This window comes from Anopheles coluzzii, chromosome 2 (assembly GCF_943734685.1).
Source record: "Anopheles coluzzii chromosome 2, AcolN3, whole genome shotgun sequence".
Lineage (NCBI taxonomy): Eukaryota > Metazoa > Arthropoda > Insecta > Diptera > Culicidae > Anopheles > Anopheles coluzzii.
The window spans coordinates 119083784-119100702 of record NC_064670.1 but is presented as its reverse complement, the minus strand read 5'-3'; the positions used below and the strand labels follow the sequence as shown (position 1 = coordinate 119100702).

At 46.1% G+C, this 16919-nt stretch overlaps 4 protein-coding genes across 5 annotated transcripts in view; 3 read left to right on the top strand and 1 right to left on the bottom strand.

The window, feature by feature from the left end:
* Positions 1–16919, top strand: part of LOC120947909 (probable beta-hexosaminidase fdl) — a 359113-nt gene that overhangs the window by 10702 nt on the left and 331492 nt on the right. The gene's annotated exons all lie outside the window — the stretch shown is intronic.
* On the top strand, positions 69–1894 carry LOC120950900 (ras-related protein Rab-43). Of its 2 annotated transcripts, none has more exons than XM_040369316.2 (5): positions 69–177; positions 243–518; positions 669–753; positions 825–1081; positions 1166–1894. In XM_040369316.2, the coding sequence occupies exons 2-5, from the start codon at positions 306–308 to the stop codon at positions 1271–1273; spliced, it is 663 nt and encodes a 220-aa protein (XP_040225250.2). In that variant the 5' UTR covers positions 69–177; positions 243–305; the 3' UTR covers positions 1274–1894. The 2 variants fall into 2 exon arrangements, with proteins under 2 accessions (XP_040225250.2, XP_040225251.2); XM_040369317.2 differs by having other exon boundaries at positions 84–156; positions 216–518.
* LOC120950898 (RING finger protein nhl-1-like) lies at positions 1746–7732 on the bottom strand. Its single transcript, XM_040369314.2, has 11 exons — positions 7356–7732; positions 7148–7293; positions 6907–7076; positions 6599–6679; positions 5835–5954; positions 3738–3825; positions 3209–3411; positions 3020–3153; positions 2806–2952; positions 2471–2732; positions 1746–2400 (listed from the first exon to the last, which is right to left on the bottom strand). Exons 1-11 carry the CDS (start codon positions 7514–7516, stop codon positions 1924–1926), a joined length of 1989 nt encoding a protein of 662 aa, XP_040225248.2. The 5' UTR covers positions 7517–7732; the 3' UTR covers positions 1746–1923.
* Positions 7859–16779, top strand: LOC120952361 (uncharacterized). Its single transcript, XM_040371642.2, has 5 exons — positions 7859–9076; positions 14600–15199; positions 15309–15582; positions 15654–15800; positions 15873–16779. Exons 2-5 carry the CDS (start codon positions 14620–14622, stop codon positions 16228–16230), a joined length of 1359 nt encoding a protein of 452 aa, XP_040227576.2. The 5' UTR covers positions 7859–9076; positions 14600–14619; the 3' UTR covers positions 16231–16779.

Genomic DNA, 16919 nt, shown 5'->3' with positions numbered 1-16919 from the left:
GCGCCACATTGCCGTGAACGTTCAACTGTCAAACGAAACGTCACAACATTGCACCGTGTACACGCTGCTGTATTGCTCTTGCTCGTCTTAAATTCATAACAATACACAAAGAAAACAAGCAGCAGCAGCGCGTTTTTGCGAGTGTTACTTTACGGAGTAATTATTAATTAGAATTTGGTAAGGACGTGATTGAGTAACATTGTTCGTGCTTCTAGCTAAAAGATCTTCTCGCACACGTGTAGGTGATTCGTGCTTCAGCAGCAGCAGCCGATTTTTTCCACCCCCGACACAGAACGCAAGCAAAAATGTCCGCCTCAGGTCCAACCTCGTTGATATCGACGGGCGGTGATGAATCGTTTGATTTTCTGTTCAAAATCGTCCTCATCGGAGACTGTGGCACCGGCAAGACCTGCATCGTGCAGCGGTTCAAATCGGGCAACTTTATCGAAAGCCACGGCAACACGATCGGGGTCGACTTTTCGATGAAAGCGGTCTCGGTGGATGGGAAGAAGGTGAAGGTAAGCGAGATAAGCGCGTCTGCCCTGTTCTAATCCGTCGCGAAACGGTGGAAAGGCCAAAGGGCGCGGGTGGCGGGAGATTAATTGCACACACCTCTCCCCAAACACACGCACCTATTCTAATCGCAATGCTTACGATTACGCTTGCAGCTACAGATATGGGACACGGCCGGGCAGGAACGGTTCCGGACCATCACGCAGAGCTATTACCGATCGGCTAACGGTGTTTTAATTGGTGTGTACTTTATTCACAGCAACAGTCATGATAGGAACAACTCAAAACTGTGCTTTTTCCCATTTCCCCAGTGTACGACATCACCAAACGATCGACCTTCCTCAGTCTGCAGCGATGGATCGACGAGGTGCGCCGGTATACCGCCTCCAATGTGATGATCTTCGTGATAGGCAACAAATCCGACCTGGACGAGGAGCGGGAGGTGGAGTTTTCCGAAGCCGAAAACCTGTGCCAGTACATCCCGGAGGTGATGTTCGTGATGGAAACGTCCGCCAAAGACAATCGCTGCGTGGACGACGCATTCATGACGCTAGCAACGGAACTGAAGGTCTGTGCGGTAACACGATGACCGCCCTTGTCTGACCTATGCTGTGCAAACAAAATCTCATAAATTGCTTTGTTTTCTTCACAGCGGCGCCACGATGGCTTGAATGCGGCCGAAGAGGAGGAAGGCATCACGCTCGGTCAAGGCAAAAGCTTATCAACCAATACGTGCAACTCGCTGTGCAATTTAACGTGAAGTGGTGCACCGAGCGTAGTAGCTACTGCTGATGATACCTGGCCAAAGCGTAAAAGGACCATTTGCGAACGCGACTGTTGGACAGTTCTAATTTGTGAACAACTTATTGCCCTCTCCCCATTATTGCACAAGCCCGATCGGTTTGCGGTACGCCACGGTTAAAATGCCATCGTTCTAAGCAATTCGAGAAACGCCACAAAAAAGGTTGCGTTTTGTACTCGTAAGGTACTCGAATTAAGGTGAAATGTTTTAAAACTTCTTCGTAACACTTCATCCTATTCTTTCTTAAAGTCTTTTGCATCATCAAATGACGCATAGATGCAGGTTTCTTTTCCCGCTGTACATACGTTTGGCATGGTGCAAACATGTGTTAACTAATTTGTAGTTATACTATAACGAACCCGATTCTCGAACAACAAAAAGTGAGCTCCCGTAGTGAATGTGAAATGCGTGTAGAATTAGAGGAACTAGATTGCATATTTTATACCTGAAACTATTTATTGAGTTGAGCCAAACCTCGAAAGGAACTATTTTTAAAATCGAAACAGAAAAAAGTTGTTGTAAATATAACGCTATTTTAACATTAGCCCCACCACTCGGTAGAGAGTGGTTTGCAGCGAAGCTCCGTACGGTTTCCATACTTTCCATACCTAAGAGATCAGCTGCACGGCATGGTTCTTATAATCGCTGATGACAATCTCCCAATCCTTGCTAACACAAAGGCCCGAAATCCAGTTAAACTTTCCCGCCGAATCACCGCGCGATCCGAGCGCCGTTACAAACTGTCCATTCGGGCGGTAGACTAGAATTTTCGCATTCCCACCATCACCGACCAGAATGAACCCGGCCGGATCAACACCGATCACCTCCGGGTACTGGAACTGTCCGTTGATCGTACCGGTTTGGCCAAACTCGAGCAACTGTTCGCCGTACTTGTTGAACAGCTTCACCCGCCGATTGCCCGCGTCCAGCACGAGCACGGAAGCGTTCTTCTGGACAGCGATATCGGTGGGATTTTTCAAATCCACCATGCGGGAGGAAATTTTTGTCTGCGACGCTTTAATAAGCTGATCTTTCGTGAGCCGTCCAAACTGCGCGTGAGCCTTCCCGTCCGTTGTACTAAGACACTGCAACGTATTTAAGAGTAAGTGAAAATAGTTTTGTTTTTTCAATCATCCCTTCAACCATTACACTTACCTGTATTCTATCATTTCCAGTGTCACACACGAAGAGGCAATCACCCGTACAGAAGGCGATCCCCTCTGGTGATCTCAGCTGACCAGCCTGATCGCCCTTGGTACAGAGTTTCCGCAGTAGCTGTCCTTCCTGCGAAAAGACAAAGATGCAGTGCTTCCACTTGTCCGATACGAACAGCTCCTTGCGCTCCGGATCGAACGTGATGCCCTGCGGGTAGCTCAGCTCTTCGTGCGTGATCTTCTGAACGATGTGACCATTTGTTCTGGAAGCAATGAGGGGTTAAGTAGAACAGGATTAAGCTCAATATCGCTGCAGCTTCTCGCAAAGGCACGTACTTATCTATTCCAAACACGATACGACACTCGGAACCAGCGACGTAAAGCAGTGGCTTCTCCAACCCGTCGTGATTCCAGGGCGCAAAGCCCACTCCCGTTGGACGCTGGCAGTGGTTCCACAGCAGTCTGGGTTTGTAGACGTGACTTCTGAAGTAATGGAAACATTTAAATTCATTATTTTACCTACAAAAAGCGTCTGGGACATTAATCGTACTTGTAAAACTGTGCTACCGTCGTCTCCGAGGAGTTCGGATGCAGCTGATGTTTGGGCGCCGCTTTAGCGCTCGAGCTACGCTTCACGGTCGGTGCGGTTGGTGCGTCGAAAATCGTTTCTACCTTCAGCTTTTCCTATTCCAAGCAAAAATTGAATGAAATTGATCGTCCTTCGTCAGACAGGGCTTACCCGATTGAACAGGATACGCTCACGGCCCCACAGCGACACCTCCTCCAGTATCACCGACATGTCCTTGTGCATCTTCAGGTAGAGCTGGACCGGATCCAGTGCGCCCCCGATCGGGCGTCCGATCGATGCTAGCAGCTGGTCAATTTTCTCCCGCACCAGCTCGTGCGAACAGACCGCATCGTTTAGTATTCCCTGCGACGAGTCTGCAGTTGTGGGAAGGGGCAAGCCGTGGCCATCGTGTAAGGGGGTAGAGGGGCACGCGTTGGCGTAACGGTGCGTGACATATTTGGGATGTGCGATTTGTTTCGTTTTGTCCACCACCACCACCATCCACCACCACGACCAAACATGCAAAGGAAGAAACGGAAAGAAACGCGGCGCACTAATAAGCTAAAGCAGAGTAGAACGTGCCGTGCATCGGTAACGGGGAAGCGACAAATGAGTGATCGAATTCCCGGCGGCCGGTGTCTGTATGTAGATGTGTATAGGGGGAAGAGAATTTGCGAAAGAAAGTTCAAATCAATTTCACCTAACAGTTCCGTCTGCTGTCGCTGCAGGGCGAGCATTTTGTCGCGAAAACAGGCCGTTATCTCGTCGTTGATCTCGGAAAAGCGGCTCTGAAAGTGAAGGGTAAATAAAGGATAACAAAGGTAAGCGGTTAATACCGGTAGCTGCTCGGCTGCCGAGCCATACATTTGCATGATGAAGCGCGTTTGTTCTGCTGTATAGAAACTGTAACATCATGGTCGTGCATACGTAATCTGGTAGAATAATGCAAAAGGGTAGCAATTGTCGATCGTTTTTAAACGTGCTACCTGAATTGACACTAATTGGTTGTACTTTTATTCATAGACTTTGACATAGATGTTAAAAATAACACATTTTTCTCCTTTTTGGGGTTATTGAATAAAAGATCTCTTCATTCCCTAAGTCAGCGTGATGATGAGGAAAAGAGCTCAAAACATAATATTATCTATTTTTACCTAATTTCGCTGGACTAACACTCGTACAGTACAAACAAACAAATATACAAACACACAAAAAGGCAATATAATTGGAAAATTTCGAAATAATATGATTGAAAATGACTAAGACAATAGATAAATTTACTAAAAAAGGGAAATAACATTAAAACATAAAAAAACAAATAAAAGACAATATAACAGTAATAGCCATCTAAATGTTTATCAAAATGACTAATAAAAGAGAAAAGTATACTAAAAAGAAAGTAACATTGAAACATTACAAAACAGTAAAAGAGTAAAACGATATGCTGAAAAAAACCAAAAAAAAAGGAAAACTGGAACAATCAAAAACAAAGTCAGTCCAATAACAGCAAAATAACGTGCTTGAAAACATAAACCACATAAAACTCCATTTAAATAATGTGCTAAATATCATTTCATTATTTCTCAGCGAATCTCTTCACACAACACACACGAAACGTGTGTCGAAATTAAAATAAATGTCTGTGGAATGTGGATGTTTTTACCTTTATACTTCAACCTAATTTATGAGCGCGCCGACCTGAACCGTTGCACCCCGTGCCTCCCGAGCGCCAAATTTCAATTTTCATTCTACCCCGTATCGGTCGCGTTCGTATGCATCCTGTTTTGGGTTTGCTTCAAAATTTCACCTCAAAACAATCGATCGCGGACACTTTCTGTTTGGTAGCAAGCGCAAGTTTTTCGTTTTGCAACTTACACCGCATGGGCGTCGGCGTACGGAAGCAGCGGCAGCACCACCCTTGCATGCGCAATGACAGTGCACAACGCCTTGGCCCTCTGCCGTTCCGTCGATCAATAGCCAAATCAAACCGCCCATTTCGATGCGTAGCACGTGCGCGCGCGCGCAAAGAGGTTTCAAATGGAGCGCTGCTGCGCCATGGCCCACGTGTGTGTGCGCCGAGCGGGTTTGTGTGACTTGCCAAGTGACTCGTATTGATGAAATATTAAAGGAAAGTTAATTTCTTACATTAAATAACCATTCCGTTTGTGTGTATGTGTGTGTGTGTGTGTTTGCAAAGCTACACCTGGCGATAAGGATTGTTTGCGCATAAACACGATTGCTTTGGTAGCGCTTTTGCGTGTTGTTCTGGTTTTTTGGGCAATTTGCGCGTACAAAATATCAGCCGCGGCGCTACACACATCCGTCAATCGGACATCCGGCTGCGGACGGGATCACTTTCCTCCGTCTGGCATGCGCTGTGTGGCCGAGATTGAACAGATTAAAGCGCCATTCGATTGCGCTCGGCACGCTCTCGCGTGGTGTGGTACGATCGTGTGATAAGGGACACAATTTTTGTCATTCCACCGTGACCTTATTTTCACTCTCGATTGCACGGAATGGCGCGCGCGCTTGTGTGTGCTTGTGTGTGGTTTTATTCGCAACCAATTTGTCGTCAGTGCGCACTGCATCAAAGACAGTGCGGCGCATCGCCCGTTTGTACCGACTTTGATTATCCCCCTACGTGGGGCGGGAAAGGGGAAGGGCGCCGTTGGTAATTTTCGGTCTTCGGAACACACACACACTCATCAAGTATTATCCCCCGGGCCCCGGGTAGGATGATTGGCACATGCCCATGAACTGCCTTGCCGCGGGCCCTTTTTGGCGTTAATTTACTTACCTTATAGTCGATCAGTTTATGGTCCAATTTTTCGATGGCCGACTTTAGCTGACCCTCCAGCTGGCCGACCTGTCGCGCCAGCTCATCCACGTGCCCGAGCCAGCAGATTGCGCACAGCATCTGCAGATGAAAAAAAAACGAAAATCCTAATGATCTTGAACTTCTTGACTCGTTATCAAAGTGTGTCTTTAATTTAATTTCTTGTTTTTGATTTTGTCGTTGACTTTCATTCCAACGCGCAACACGCGAGAACTTGTTTTGTTTTGGTAAAAGTAAAACTTGATTTTGAATTAAGACGATCCAATTTTGGGAATTCTTTGTCCCCATTTTCTTTAACAACGGGAAATAAAACTGATTGAATTCGCACTGCAGAAGTATTTTTGAAAGCCCTTTCCTTTAAAGTATAGCATTTATACCAAAACAAATGATTTTTTGATAAATCGTTTCTGAATTATTTTGTTACAGTAAATCCATTGAAATTAAGAGACAAAATAAAGGAGACATTTAATCAGCAAAAGAGAAGTTAAACCGTAAAAATAATTATGTGTTTTGAGAAGAAATGATAACTTATTTAGTAACAAACAGGACAATAACAAAATAATGCATAAGGAAATAAAAAACAAGAAAATAGTTCAAACTAATTAATAACTATTTCAATCAAGTCAATCAGCAAGTAAAAAAGATATGAAACAAACAATTAAATATGATACTACGAATAAGAATATGAAAACAGCAAACAGAATAGATAAAATATTAAAACATACCGACATACAGTGATCACATTTGTGGAGTGTTGTTTCCGACACTGTTTGACACTTGGAGCACTGTAGCGTTGGGGTCAGATTCTGGAGAGAGAGAGAGACAAAAAAAACATAACACAAATCAAGAACAAAAGTACTTTAGAAGCAACAACCAACACCAATAAGCAAAACTGTCACCCGATAAGAGAAGAATGTTTGCCCGGCGTTGGTGGTCCCCCCTACATTGATAAGTGACCAATTAAAGGTGGTCGACATAGTACCACCAAGATAAGAGCACAAGAACACGTGCGTGTGTGGTTCAGGTACGTTACATTTTCCAACTGATAGCTTCCTACGGGCGAACGAATCAGCGAAGAGGATAGCGAAGGTGCGGGATGCATCATCTGCAGCATGTTGTCGATGTGCAGGTTCGATGGTAGTACGGTTAGATCCGGATCCTTTAGCAGCTGCTTCGTGCCGCAGGTAATACATCCAATGAAAGCTGCAGAGGAGGTTTTGAGATCAGATCCTGATTGATCATTGGATAGAGTAATTATAGCACTGTGATCTTACACCGATCAGTTTGCTTGTGGAGACACTCTTCCAGACACTCCAGACAGAAGGTATGCTGACAGTTGAGCATCTTCGGTACGGTTAGACGCAGCTCGCAAAGTCCACAGATTAGTAATTGCTCGATGTTTTTAGACATAGAATGTTCTCTAAAAATATAAAGATCACGATTGATCTTAGGAAGTGATTACGTCTAATATTCCACACTCACTTTCTGCTACCAGGGTCGTACGAGTTTCGGAAGGAGGCTGAAGATCCTTCCGGATGTCGATTACGCATCGGAACTGCCATCGGTGGACTTCTGGCCGTATCGTCGTAGGAAATCAGACGGCTGCTGCGTATCCCTCGGCTCATGGTGCGTTCCTGGTTCATTCTTGGTTGGTTCACTGGGATGAAAAACAAAGTCACCTTAACTCACTGGACCTACAAATGATACTGAACCAGACAGACCTGAACCAGGAACTTCCAGTTCGAAGGAAAGGCCCTCTTCGATTGGCGATCTGATACAGAATCTTATCTTGTGCGTACATTTGTTTTTCAACGATCGTTTGTGGAAGATACTGTGGATGTGTTTTTCTGACCAAGTGACAGTACAGCAACACTGTTGTATTGGGTTTTCTCCCCTCCAATAATTTATTGTTGTCCCTTTGCTGACTTAGAGGAAATGAATCATGATTAAAAAAATACACAAACTATGAGAAGGATTTCAAAAGCGAAATTTTTCCTTGCCCAATTACATTTAAATCACATTTTCAGCTTTCACTTACCGTCCAACCCATAGCGTGAAGCCATATCGCTTGTCAGCTTAACCGTTGCGACGAACAGCTGAGGAAGGATTCTTGATTCGTCTTCTCCTCACCGCCAACGTTATGATCATCGTCGTCATTATCATCATCATCACTGATCAGTTTTGCCATCTTCATCCGTGCTCCGTGTGTGCTGAAGATGCACCCTTGCCAAGTTCTCTGCCAGGTGTCACCGCTTCAGCAGCAAGCGAGCCCACAGCAGCAGCCCCAATCAGATGCCCCGTAACCGGTCGTACGAAGGCACTCGCCGTCTCGGCTTCGGTTCATTCGTTCGATCGGGCTGGAGCTTCTTTGCTTGAGGCTTGCCATTTCTCCCCAACACCGGTGGTGGTGGGATTCGCGCACGGCACGGACGGACGGTGCAACCATCCCGGGAGCCACTTAAACTCTTTTTTCCCGCCGTGACGCGCTTTAGTCGAGCTCGGAGCGCATAGCGAAGCGGTACGCAAGTACGCGGTTACTTGCGGCACACGGTGGTTTGTGGTTTTGGGGTCTGTCTTTGTCGAGCGTTTGTGCGTTCGTTTCCGTGATAGCGTAGTTTTCCCCTCAGCGGTTTTGGTGTCTGCTGCCGGAATTGGCTACTGCTTCGGTCGATTGATTATTGGCGCCCCCTTCCCGAGAGAGCAGCCCAACGAGGCTGGAGAAGGAAGTTTGCAGTGCAACGGCATGAAATGCATCGGCGTAATTTGGGGTGATGTGGAGCACACGTGTGAAAACGATCGCGAATAATTGGATGTTTGCAGTGGGGTGGAAAGAAAGGTGCAGCGTAATGCGGATGGTGCAGTGAGCGGGCGATCAGGCTGTGACACAATTTGACTACGACTACGAGGAGCGATCGATAATAGTCCCCCCAGGAGGTGGCGAGGCAAGGCAGAATTTCTGGAGATAGTGTCAGTTTCACACGGTGACCTAGTTCAGCAAAAGACCTACGACAAAGTCTCCGCTTAGCGTGTGTTTATGTGTGTGTGTGTTTATGTGTGTGAGTGTTGCTGTGCCCGTGATATCGTGATATCCGTGCGTCCAGAAGAGTGTTTAACCTGATCTTCTCATCAGTGTAGTGATACGGGGCGGAAAAACCTGCACTAGATTGATAGATTACCTTCAACGCATCTTTAAACAAGACAGTGTAAGTGTGATCGCCGTCTACGAAGATCTCTGATTATCACAGCATTCGGGACATTCCAGCCTCTTGGTCATACATTCTCCTGGAATACAGCTATAACCAGGGTGTCACATGTTCCTCAAACTTAAACTTACACATCCGGTCCATCTCGTCTTGCGTTGTGGATTTCCCTCTTCATCCACGCTTCCTTTCCAATCGCCGGCAAACCATGGGGAAAATTAAAAGCAGAACATCACGACCAAACGTGTATGCGTGTGTGGTTTTTCCTATTGCGACTCGTACCACACACGTACCACACGGCGGCTGGCGAAGAATCTGGTCCTCTGTGGGCAACGAGAGTGAAACCAATGTCGGCCATCATTATCGTCATCGGCTGGTGGGGTCAGGGGGGAGGGGGGACTGGTTGGAGTGTCGCTTTCGTTCACCTGGATTGTGATCACGGTGAAAACGCGCTGCACGATCGGACAGTTTGCCAGTGGGCCAGAATGCACTTGCCTATGCATATCGTTAGGTCATATCGGTTTGCCGATTGACGATTGTCTTTGAACGCTTGCAACGGTAAATGGGGAAGGTGTAATGCATTGTGGAAGTCGTTTATTACTTGACCTAATGAGCTTGAGAGCTTCATGTGGTATTGTTGTTTATTGTTATTGATACTTAAATTGCTCCGTAATCTGAAGGTTTTGTGGTTTTTTTATTTGTTGCTTACGTTTCTGGATAATGATCAGAAATGAAGAATAATAAAACATCTAGAAAAAAGTGTTTAGCAAATTAATAGAGTTGCAAAACTATTGATACTGATACTGAACATCAAATGAAGATATTACCGAATTAAATGAAAACTATAATACAAGGATAAAGTATCAATAAATACTTACTTAGAAATAAAAAGAAAAATTGGTAATGAATAAAACAAAACAAACTCATAAAACTATGAGAAAAGTCATACAAAGAATGCTTAAAAGAACAAAAAACACAATAAAATTATCATCATCTCGTGTAAAAAACATCGTGTCATATATGCAAAAAAGAATTAAATTAAGAATGGAATACAAGTTAGGAATGAAAATAAAACTAGCAAAAACATCAAATCTTTTGCTGAAACTACAAACAAAATTGTCACATTAAAATTGAACAGTAACAAATTCAAGACAACATGAAAACACGAAACAAAGTAAAAATAGCATCAACCAAGAAACAAACCAAAAATCATAAAACAGATAGAAAGGATTAAAAAATACTGCACAAAAGAACTTAACCACGGGAAACAAATCATCTTCCCCGTTTAACAGGCCGCCACATAAGAAAATAAAGTGGGAAATTAAGGTCTTTTTTCGGAATGCAATAAATCAACCCTCAAACAAGACGGCCATCAAGACACGGGGATGGACGGGCTGGACAGAGTTTTCTCTCCGCCTCGTCGCAAACCTGATGAAGGCTGCTGCAAAGTGCAAGTGCACAGCGAGTGCAGGCTGTGTGGAATGAAGTACGAACCAGCAAAGCGAAGAAGACGAGGCAGCAGAAAACAAAATGAGACGCGCACGCGCAAATGGTTGGAAAACTCGTTTCCGCCCCATCCCGAACATGCAGCACACGCAAAAACCGTACACCTCGTGCGTGTCCTGGTCCGCGTGGCTTGGGCCTGCCGGTCACTACCGGTAGTACTCTACCATAGATTGCACGCGCGCTCGCCGAACCGCAGCCTCCACCAACCCCTAATCTGCCGGCTTCCGGCAACACCCGGTCCGGTGCCGGTGGCTCGTTAGTCACTTTCCTTTGGATGCGTTTTTGTGCGGCGTTCGGCGCACGAAACCTTGACCTATCTTTAGACCGCTAGAGCTGATCCAGTGACTGATGCAGGCGAAGGGTGAGGGTGAGCGGAACGTATAAAACACTGCCAATGATGACCATGACCATCACCAAGCTGCGTCGCTAACGCACTGGCCGTTTGGGCTGGGGTGCGATGCACCGAAACCGCGTCATTCTGGGGCGTTGAGACGAATGTGTGAAAGTACTCAATGTGAATGCGGAAATAATGTGTTAGGAGGGTGTCCAGGCTAGAAACGGTGGGTCATCGTCGGGGTCATTGGGCTCGATTTGGTGCTAATGTTTGCCTCATTAGCTTGTGTGTGTGTGTTTGTGCGTAGATTCGATTGGACATACGGCACCGGGATCATTAATGTTGCCGCTAGATTACCATTTTTGCATCGAGATGTATTCAATTAACATTGCAAGATGCTCCATGTATCTATGGTCGGGGGATGAGAGGGTCAATACTGCACTTTGGCGCTATTATTTACGATGATTGGATGCAAAAGTGAAATTATATACCACATATCTGCACAGCACTGTGTTGATTAGATTAGATCTTTAGGTTATGCTTTAGTACAAAGCTTAAGACGCATCTTCAATTCAATGTGTCTTTGGGCGGTATGAAGGAGATTTCAACCAATGGAGAGAGCGTTTTTTTCTTGATGATTAGCTTGTGATCAAACACAACCGACCTTGTTATTGACTCTTTCGAATACAATGTCCGTCTGAACAACTGTCTACAGCTCTCAATCTTTCGAGGACCACTTCATGAGCCATGTAAACTACGCTTGAGCATTTTCTGCAAGATTTCTGCAAGGAGAGATGTTGTCGAAAGCCAAGGCAATATATGAAATTCTGGCATTTCTATAGAGGTAATAGATCATCATTCTTGCCAAATTGACCATATCCGGATACCATACCACCGACAAACAGACGTGACACTGGCGTTAGAAAAGTGTCCCACACGAAAGTACTGTCATTTACCAGTGAGGCGATCACTTCTGTCAAAGTAAGCTCTGTTCACTGCTGCTTCGATGTAAACAACTTAACCATACAAATTGCGAAGGAAGTATGAGGCAAGATTTTGTGAGAATTATTGGACAAAACACCCAGGAAAATGATTTTACAAGTTTCCAAATCAATGCAAAAGATGTGAGTTCTGTAGTTCTGTTCTGTAGTGCTATTTTATGACTTTTTCAGTCCTCAGAATTCCACAGAAACTGTCACATGGGATTATCATATTTGGTCAGTAAATAGTATAATTGATACATTTCAAGATGCTGAAGAGAATAAACGAATTGTTGGTTTGGTCTTCGCTTGAAGAATCGCCGAAATGTTTCCCTTTTCTATGGATGTGTCATGATTTGCACTGCAAGATCAACTACGTGTTTTTGACTCCATTTTTTCCAATTTGTTTTGATATTCAATATCTTCATTCGTCCTCAGGACGATACATTTCCGTTCAAGCTTTTGTGGTATAACTTCAAGAAGAATTGCACTAGAAAGTTTACTTAATTAGAGTACAAACATTGTATAGTTCCTCGAGCATTTTAAAGCAAAATGCCCGTTGAGTGCATCGTTTTGACCTAAAAATGTATGACTGAAAAAATAAACCCCCTCAAATGTTTATGACTTCTACGAAACGGCACAACCATACCCAAACCCACGATTTATCTTATGTGTGCTCAAAAATGGCCTGTAAACATACACAGCGTTTCTGCTCCATTGATGAAATACCTGCACGCATGTTTACTGACAAAACACAAAAAATGAGAAAATGAAACGTTAAAAAACAGCACACTTTATCTCCGAAATTGCATTCTTTTGACTCCATCTCGGATCTTGTTTTTTTTTTACTTCTTCCCTACCCGACCCTTTGCGCAAAGTGCAGCCCACGGTGCAGTCACACACGTGCACCCCGATGCGCTTGCGAATCATCGTCCCATTTCATGCTCAATCGGATTAAATTGATATCTGCGCTGCACCGCCGGGACACAATGCCCGATTCCCGATCACTTCCCCATTCGTCCGTCCGTCCGGTTGGTTTCGTTTTCTCTTTTTTTCTGTCACTCACTGCTTCCACGATCTCTGCTTCCTTCCCGCACCGAGACTTTGCGGAATGGGGGTAATGCTAAAGATGAGCTGCATCCCATGTATGGAAGGTCCGCTGACGGTGGTGGTGGTGATGTCCGTACAGCCTGATGAGAACATTGTAGTTGCGTGCGTACAACATAAATTTCGCGCCGCAATTGTTCATAATTTATAGGCGCATCGGTAATTTGTGCCCCAGACAGGGCAATAAAACAAGACACACAGGTGTAGGTTGTTGTTCACAGGATTTTGGGGGCAGTAATGCAAGCGAAAGTTCATTAAAAGCAATTTCATCTTCCTTGCCACCGGTGCCACCAAGTTCAAGGTCGATAATTGTTTGGGTAGGAAGAAATGGGGAAAAACTGAACAGGGGTTTGTGCGTCATTGCCTGCGAACGATATTCAGTACACGATCTTTGAACTCCTCCTTCTTCTGCGATCGAGGATCGCGCACTTTTAAGATGGGGTGAAATTTGCTGTTCCGACAATAACGAGGTCATCCAAGGAGATATTGAGTGTTCCGGGGGGGAGGGCCGGGGCGGGTCATAGTGCCCACCACGTCCTAAATTTCGAATTTCACCTCCGGTAAGTGTGTCACCTTGCAGGAGCAGCCAATTGCGCTGCAGATAATAATTCTTGTTCCAGAAGGCTCAGGGGCGCAGGCTGAAACAGGATTTTCGGGGGAACCACCCCGAAAAAGTGGGTTTCGTTTTGTGGGGATCAAGAAAGCGGCACACTGTCCCGCTGTGACCCGGAAATCGAAAGTTGACATCGTCCGGTGTCATAGATCATGGAGCAGTACGCGAACGGCAAAACAGAAGCCGAGGATGCAGCTGGCAGTTGCTGAAAGGGAAAATGGAACTTGCTGAAGATGAAAGCGTCCTCCTGTGTCGGGCTGCTGGAACGTTTTGGAGCGCTTATCTTCTTGCGCCGCGGGTTCGGTATGGGTTTGTACCATGTACCATACCGGTATTGTCGTTGGGTGGAAAAAGAAACTTCCCTTTCGTCCATCCCGGGGGTACGGGGATGGGAAAGCAAGAACAAGGTATGCAGCGCATCCTCCTCTTCACACTCAAGCTCAAGCGTTGTCGCGCGTTTGTTTGGAAGCCTGGGAATGTAGGTTCTGGCTGGCGTGTGTGAATCGCCCGAGGAATCGTGACTGGGAAACTGGTTTTTCCGGACATAGCCACATCAGGCCACACCGAGAGGAGCTTAGAGATGACCAGGGTGTGTGTGTGTGTGTACCGGGAGGAGAAGTTTGGCGAAGTTGAACCCTAACGGCAAGCCGGCTTAATGGTCGATTGAGACTTGCTTCTGGTGGTGAATTGAATTGAATTGAACGAGTGAAAAAGAGGCGTTTGTACATAAAATATGCCAATAGTCGGCTCGTTAAGCGTATGATCAACGAGCTGTGGGGCCGGTTCGGGGGCGGACAGCTTAAGCATTAGCGACTGCAATTGTGGCCATAATTTACGGCTCTGTTGCGTGAAACGGAAAGTGAACCAGATTCGTATGGGTCTATGATGCAAGAAGATCGTTCGTTGGTTGTTGGTTACGCTAATCCGTTGATCTTGATCGTAGAATTATGACTTTTGAGGCTTTTTCTTCTTCTTCTTTTCCTTAGTCTTTCAACGCCGTCTCAAAATGGAGACCCGGTGGACACGGTGCGTCCAGCTTGTTCTTCTTCTAGCACTTGTAACGATCCCGGCCATCATAGCGTCCTCCACACCAGAACAGCAAGAGCTAAAGCTCCCGGCAAACGATCCCAAAGGCACCCAAACCGCGGTCGGGGTAGAAAGCGACACGCGTCCCGATTCCGGTCACTTACGCACGGCAGCCGACGAACTAATTGCTGCGCGTGAGTCGTCGCCGGCAGAGTCGTCGTCGCCCAACTACCACCACCACACGGCGAAGAAACGGCTCGCGGGCAAGGAAAGCAAAAAGTACCGGAAAAAGTACGTGTCCGAGGATGATTATCGAAAATCGATGCCACACGATGCCGGCCCGCAGACGGCGAGCGGTGGCGGCAAGCAAGCGAGTGGAACGGCCAAATCCAGCGAACCGCACAGCAGAAAAAAGCGCCTGATCTGGGTTACGGACGACGGTCGGTTAGCGCTGCCACCTGGTACGTCACTAACTATTGCGCCGACGATCGCGCTACCGTTTGTGCGCTACCCACCGACCGGCTTTCTGTCCAACATCTCGATCAGCTTGCCCATAACGAGTGAGTAGCAGTGCCCGTTAGTGCGTTTCTCCCTATAGCTCCTTCCGTGTTGCAACCATTTACACTCGATTTGTTTGTTTTTGTCTTCTCTTCTCTATCTATCTCTCAGTTGACTTCGATAAGCTGGGACTGACGGATAACCAGAATCCGCTCGGTGTATTACCGCCCATATTTGCAAGATCGATGGGCCAGGCAGCTGGCTCCGTGCTGGCCGACTACGTGTCGGACTATATGCGGCTGCAGCGACGAAAGCGGAGCATTCCCAGCCCGGCGAACGATCACTTCAAGATCACCACCAACCGGTTGGATGATGAAGATGGGGGGGAAATGGCCATGCCACAGCTTCCGGCCGAGCACAAGCATGCGTTCCATGGTGGAGAACGGTAAGATGATCGCGTTGAAAAGTGAAATTAAATGGTGTTTTTGCTAATAACTTTGTCTCATCCCTGAAAAGAGCGCTGCTGTACGTTGTGGTTGAAGATTTCATTGCCAACTTCGGGCTGGATGGGAGAGCGTGCATGCTTCGTGCCATATGTGAGGTCCACTCGAAGTCGATCGAGAAGTTTGGTCTGATCGGTGAGATGCTGAAGCTGTTCTTTACGTAAGTCTTTTAGTAGTTGTACTTTAATCTAGTTATTGTACTTAATTAAGCATCAATTTTCTCCATTATCAGAGCTTCCCAATCGCCATATGCCGAACATTTGGAGGAGTACGTAACGGCCGAAAAGATTGGCCGCGGACAGGATGGTCCGGGTGAATGCTTCCCCTACTACAAGGACTGCCCGCGCAGTTTGTTCCGTTCGTCCAACAACTTCCAGCAGATGTACCGACAGCCGGCCGGGGATCGGCACGAAGCGGAAGACTCCGATCGTGACGTGGATGATGAGGCACACTTTGGCAACGAGATCCCGAGCGAGCGTGTCGAATATCCGGCCCGTGAACCGCGGGCGACCGGGTCGCGGAAAAGCAACACCAAAGAAAGTACGATCGTACAGCTGGAGCAGCGCGATCTAGCGGAGATGGCAATGTAGGGATGCAAACAAAAAAGCCCATGTTAGCAATCACTTATCTCGGGGGAGTTTCTGTAGTATATCTGGTGCTACAAAACAAACGAATCATTCGGTTATGGCAGCGCGTGACGCGAGCCGACCTACTGGAAGGGTATTAAACAGTTAAGATCGTTGACAGTTTCACAGTAATGGATGTAAATCTTAGCAGTAGAATGGATGGAATCGATCTTACAGCTTCATGTGAGCGAACTGCGGCATAGAGTTCCGTTTCGTTAGATAGAATAGTAATTTATTCGTAATGTATTAGACAGATACGATAGTTGGACACGAAGGGGGGAGGTTTGCTGAATGTGCGATCCTTTTTGTGTTTTTGTAAGCGTGAGGTCACATAGTGGCCTAGACAGCATGGAGAAACAGTCTTACGTTAGACGAACGTTGTTTTTAATATTTATTGTGTAATTATTTGCAGCAACAGGTGCCCATAATTTTCAATGTAGTCGCTAATGACCAGGGAACGACAAAAAGCAATAAAGTGAAACCGCGAGTCGTGTAAATATATGAATAAAATATTGGTGAGTGTGTTGCTTTCTTTCAGCTCGTTTTGCCACGGAAGCTTAAATGCAGCTCTTAATAAGCGTTGTGGTGAAGGGCTTGTGCTAACGCTAGCAAGACCCGCTGTAATGTTGTTGCGGGGAAATTTGTCAAAAAAA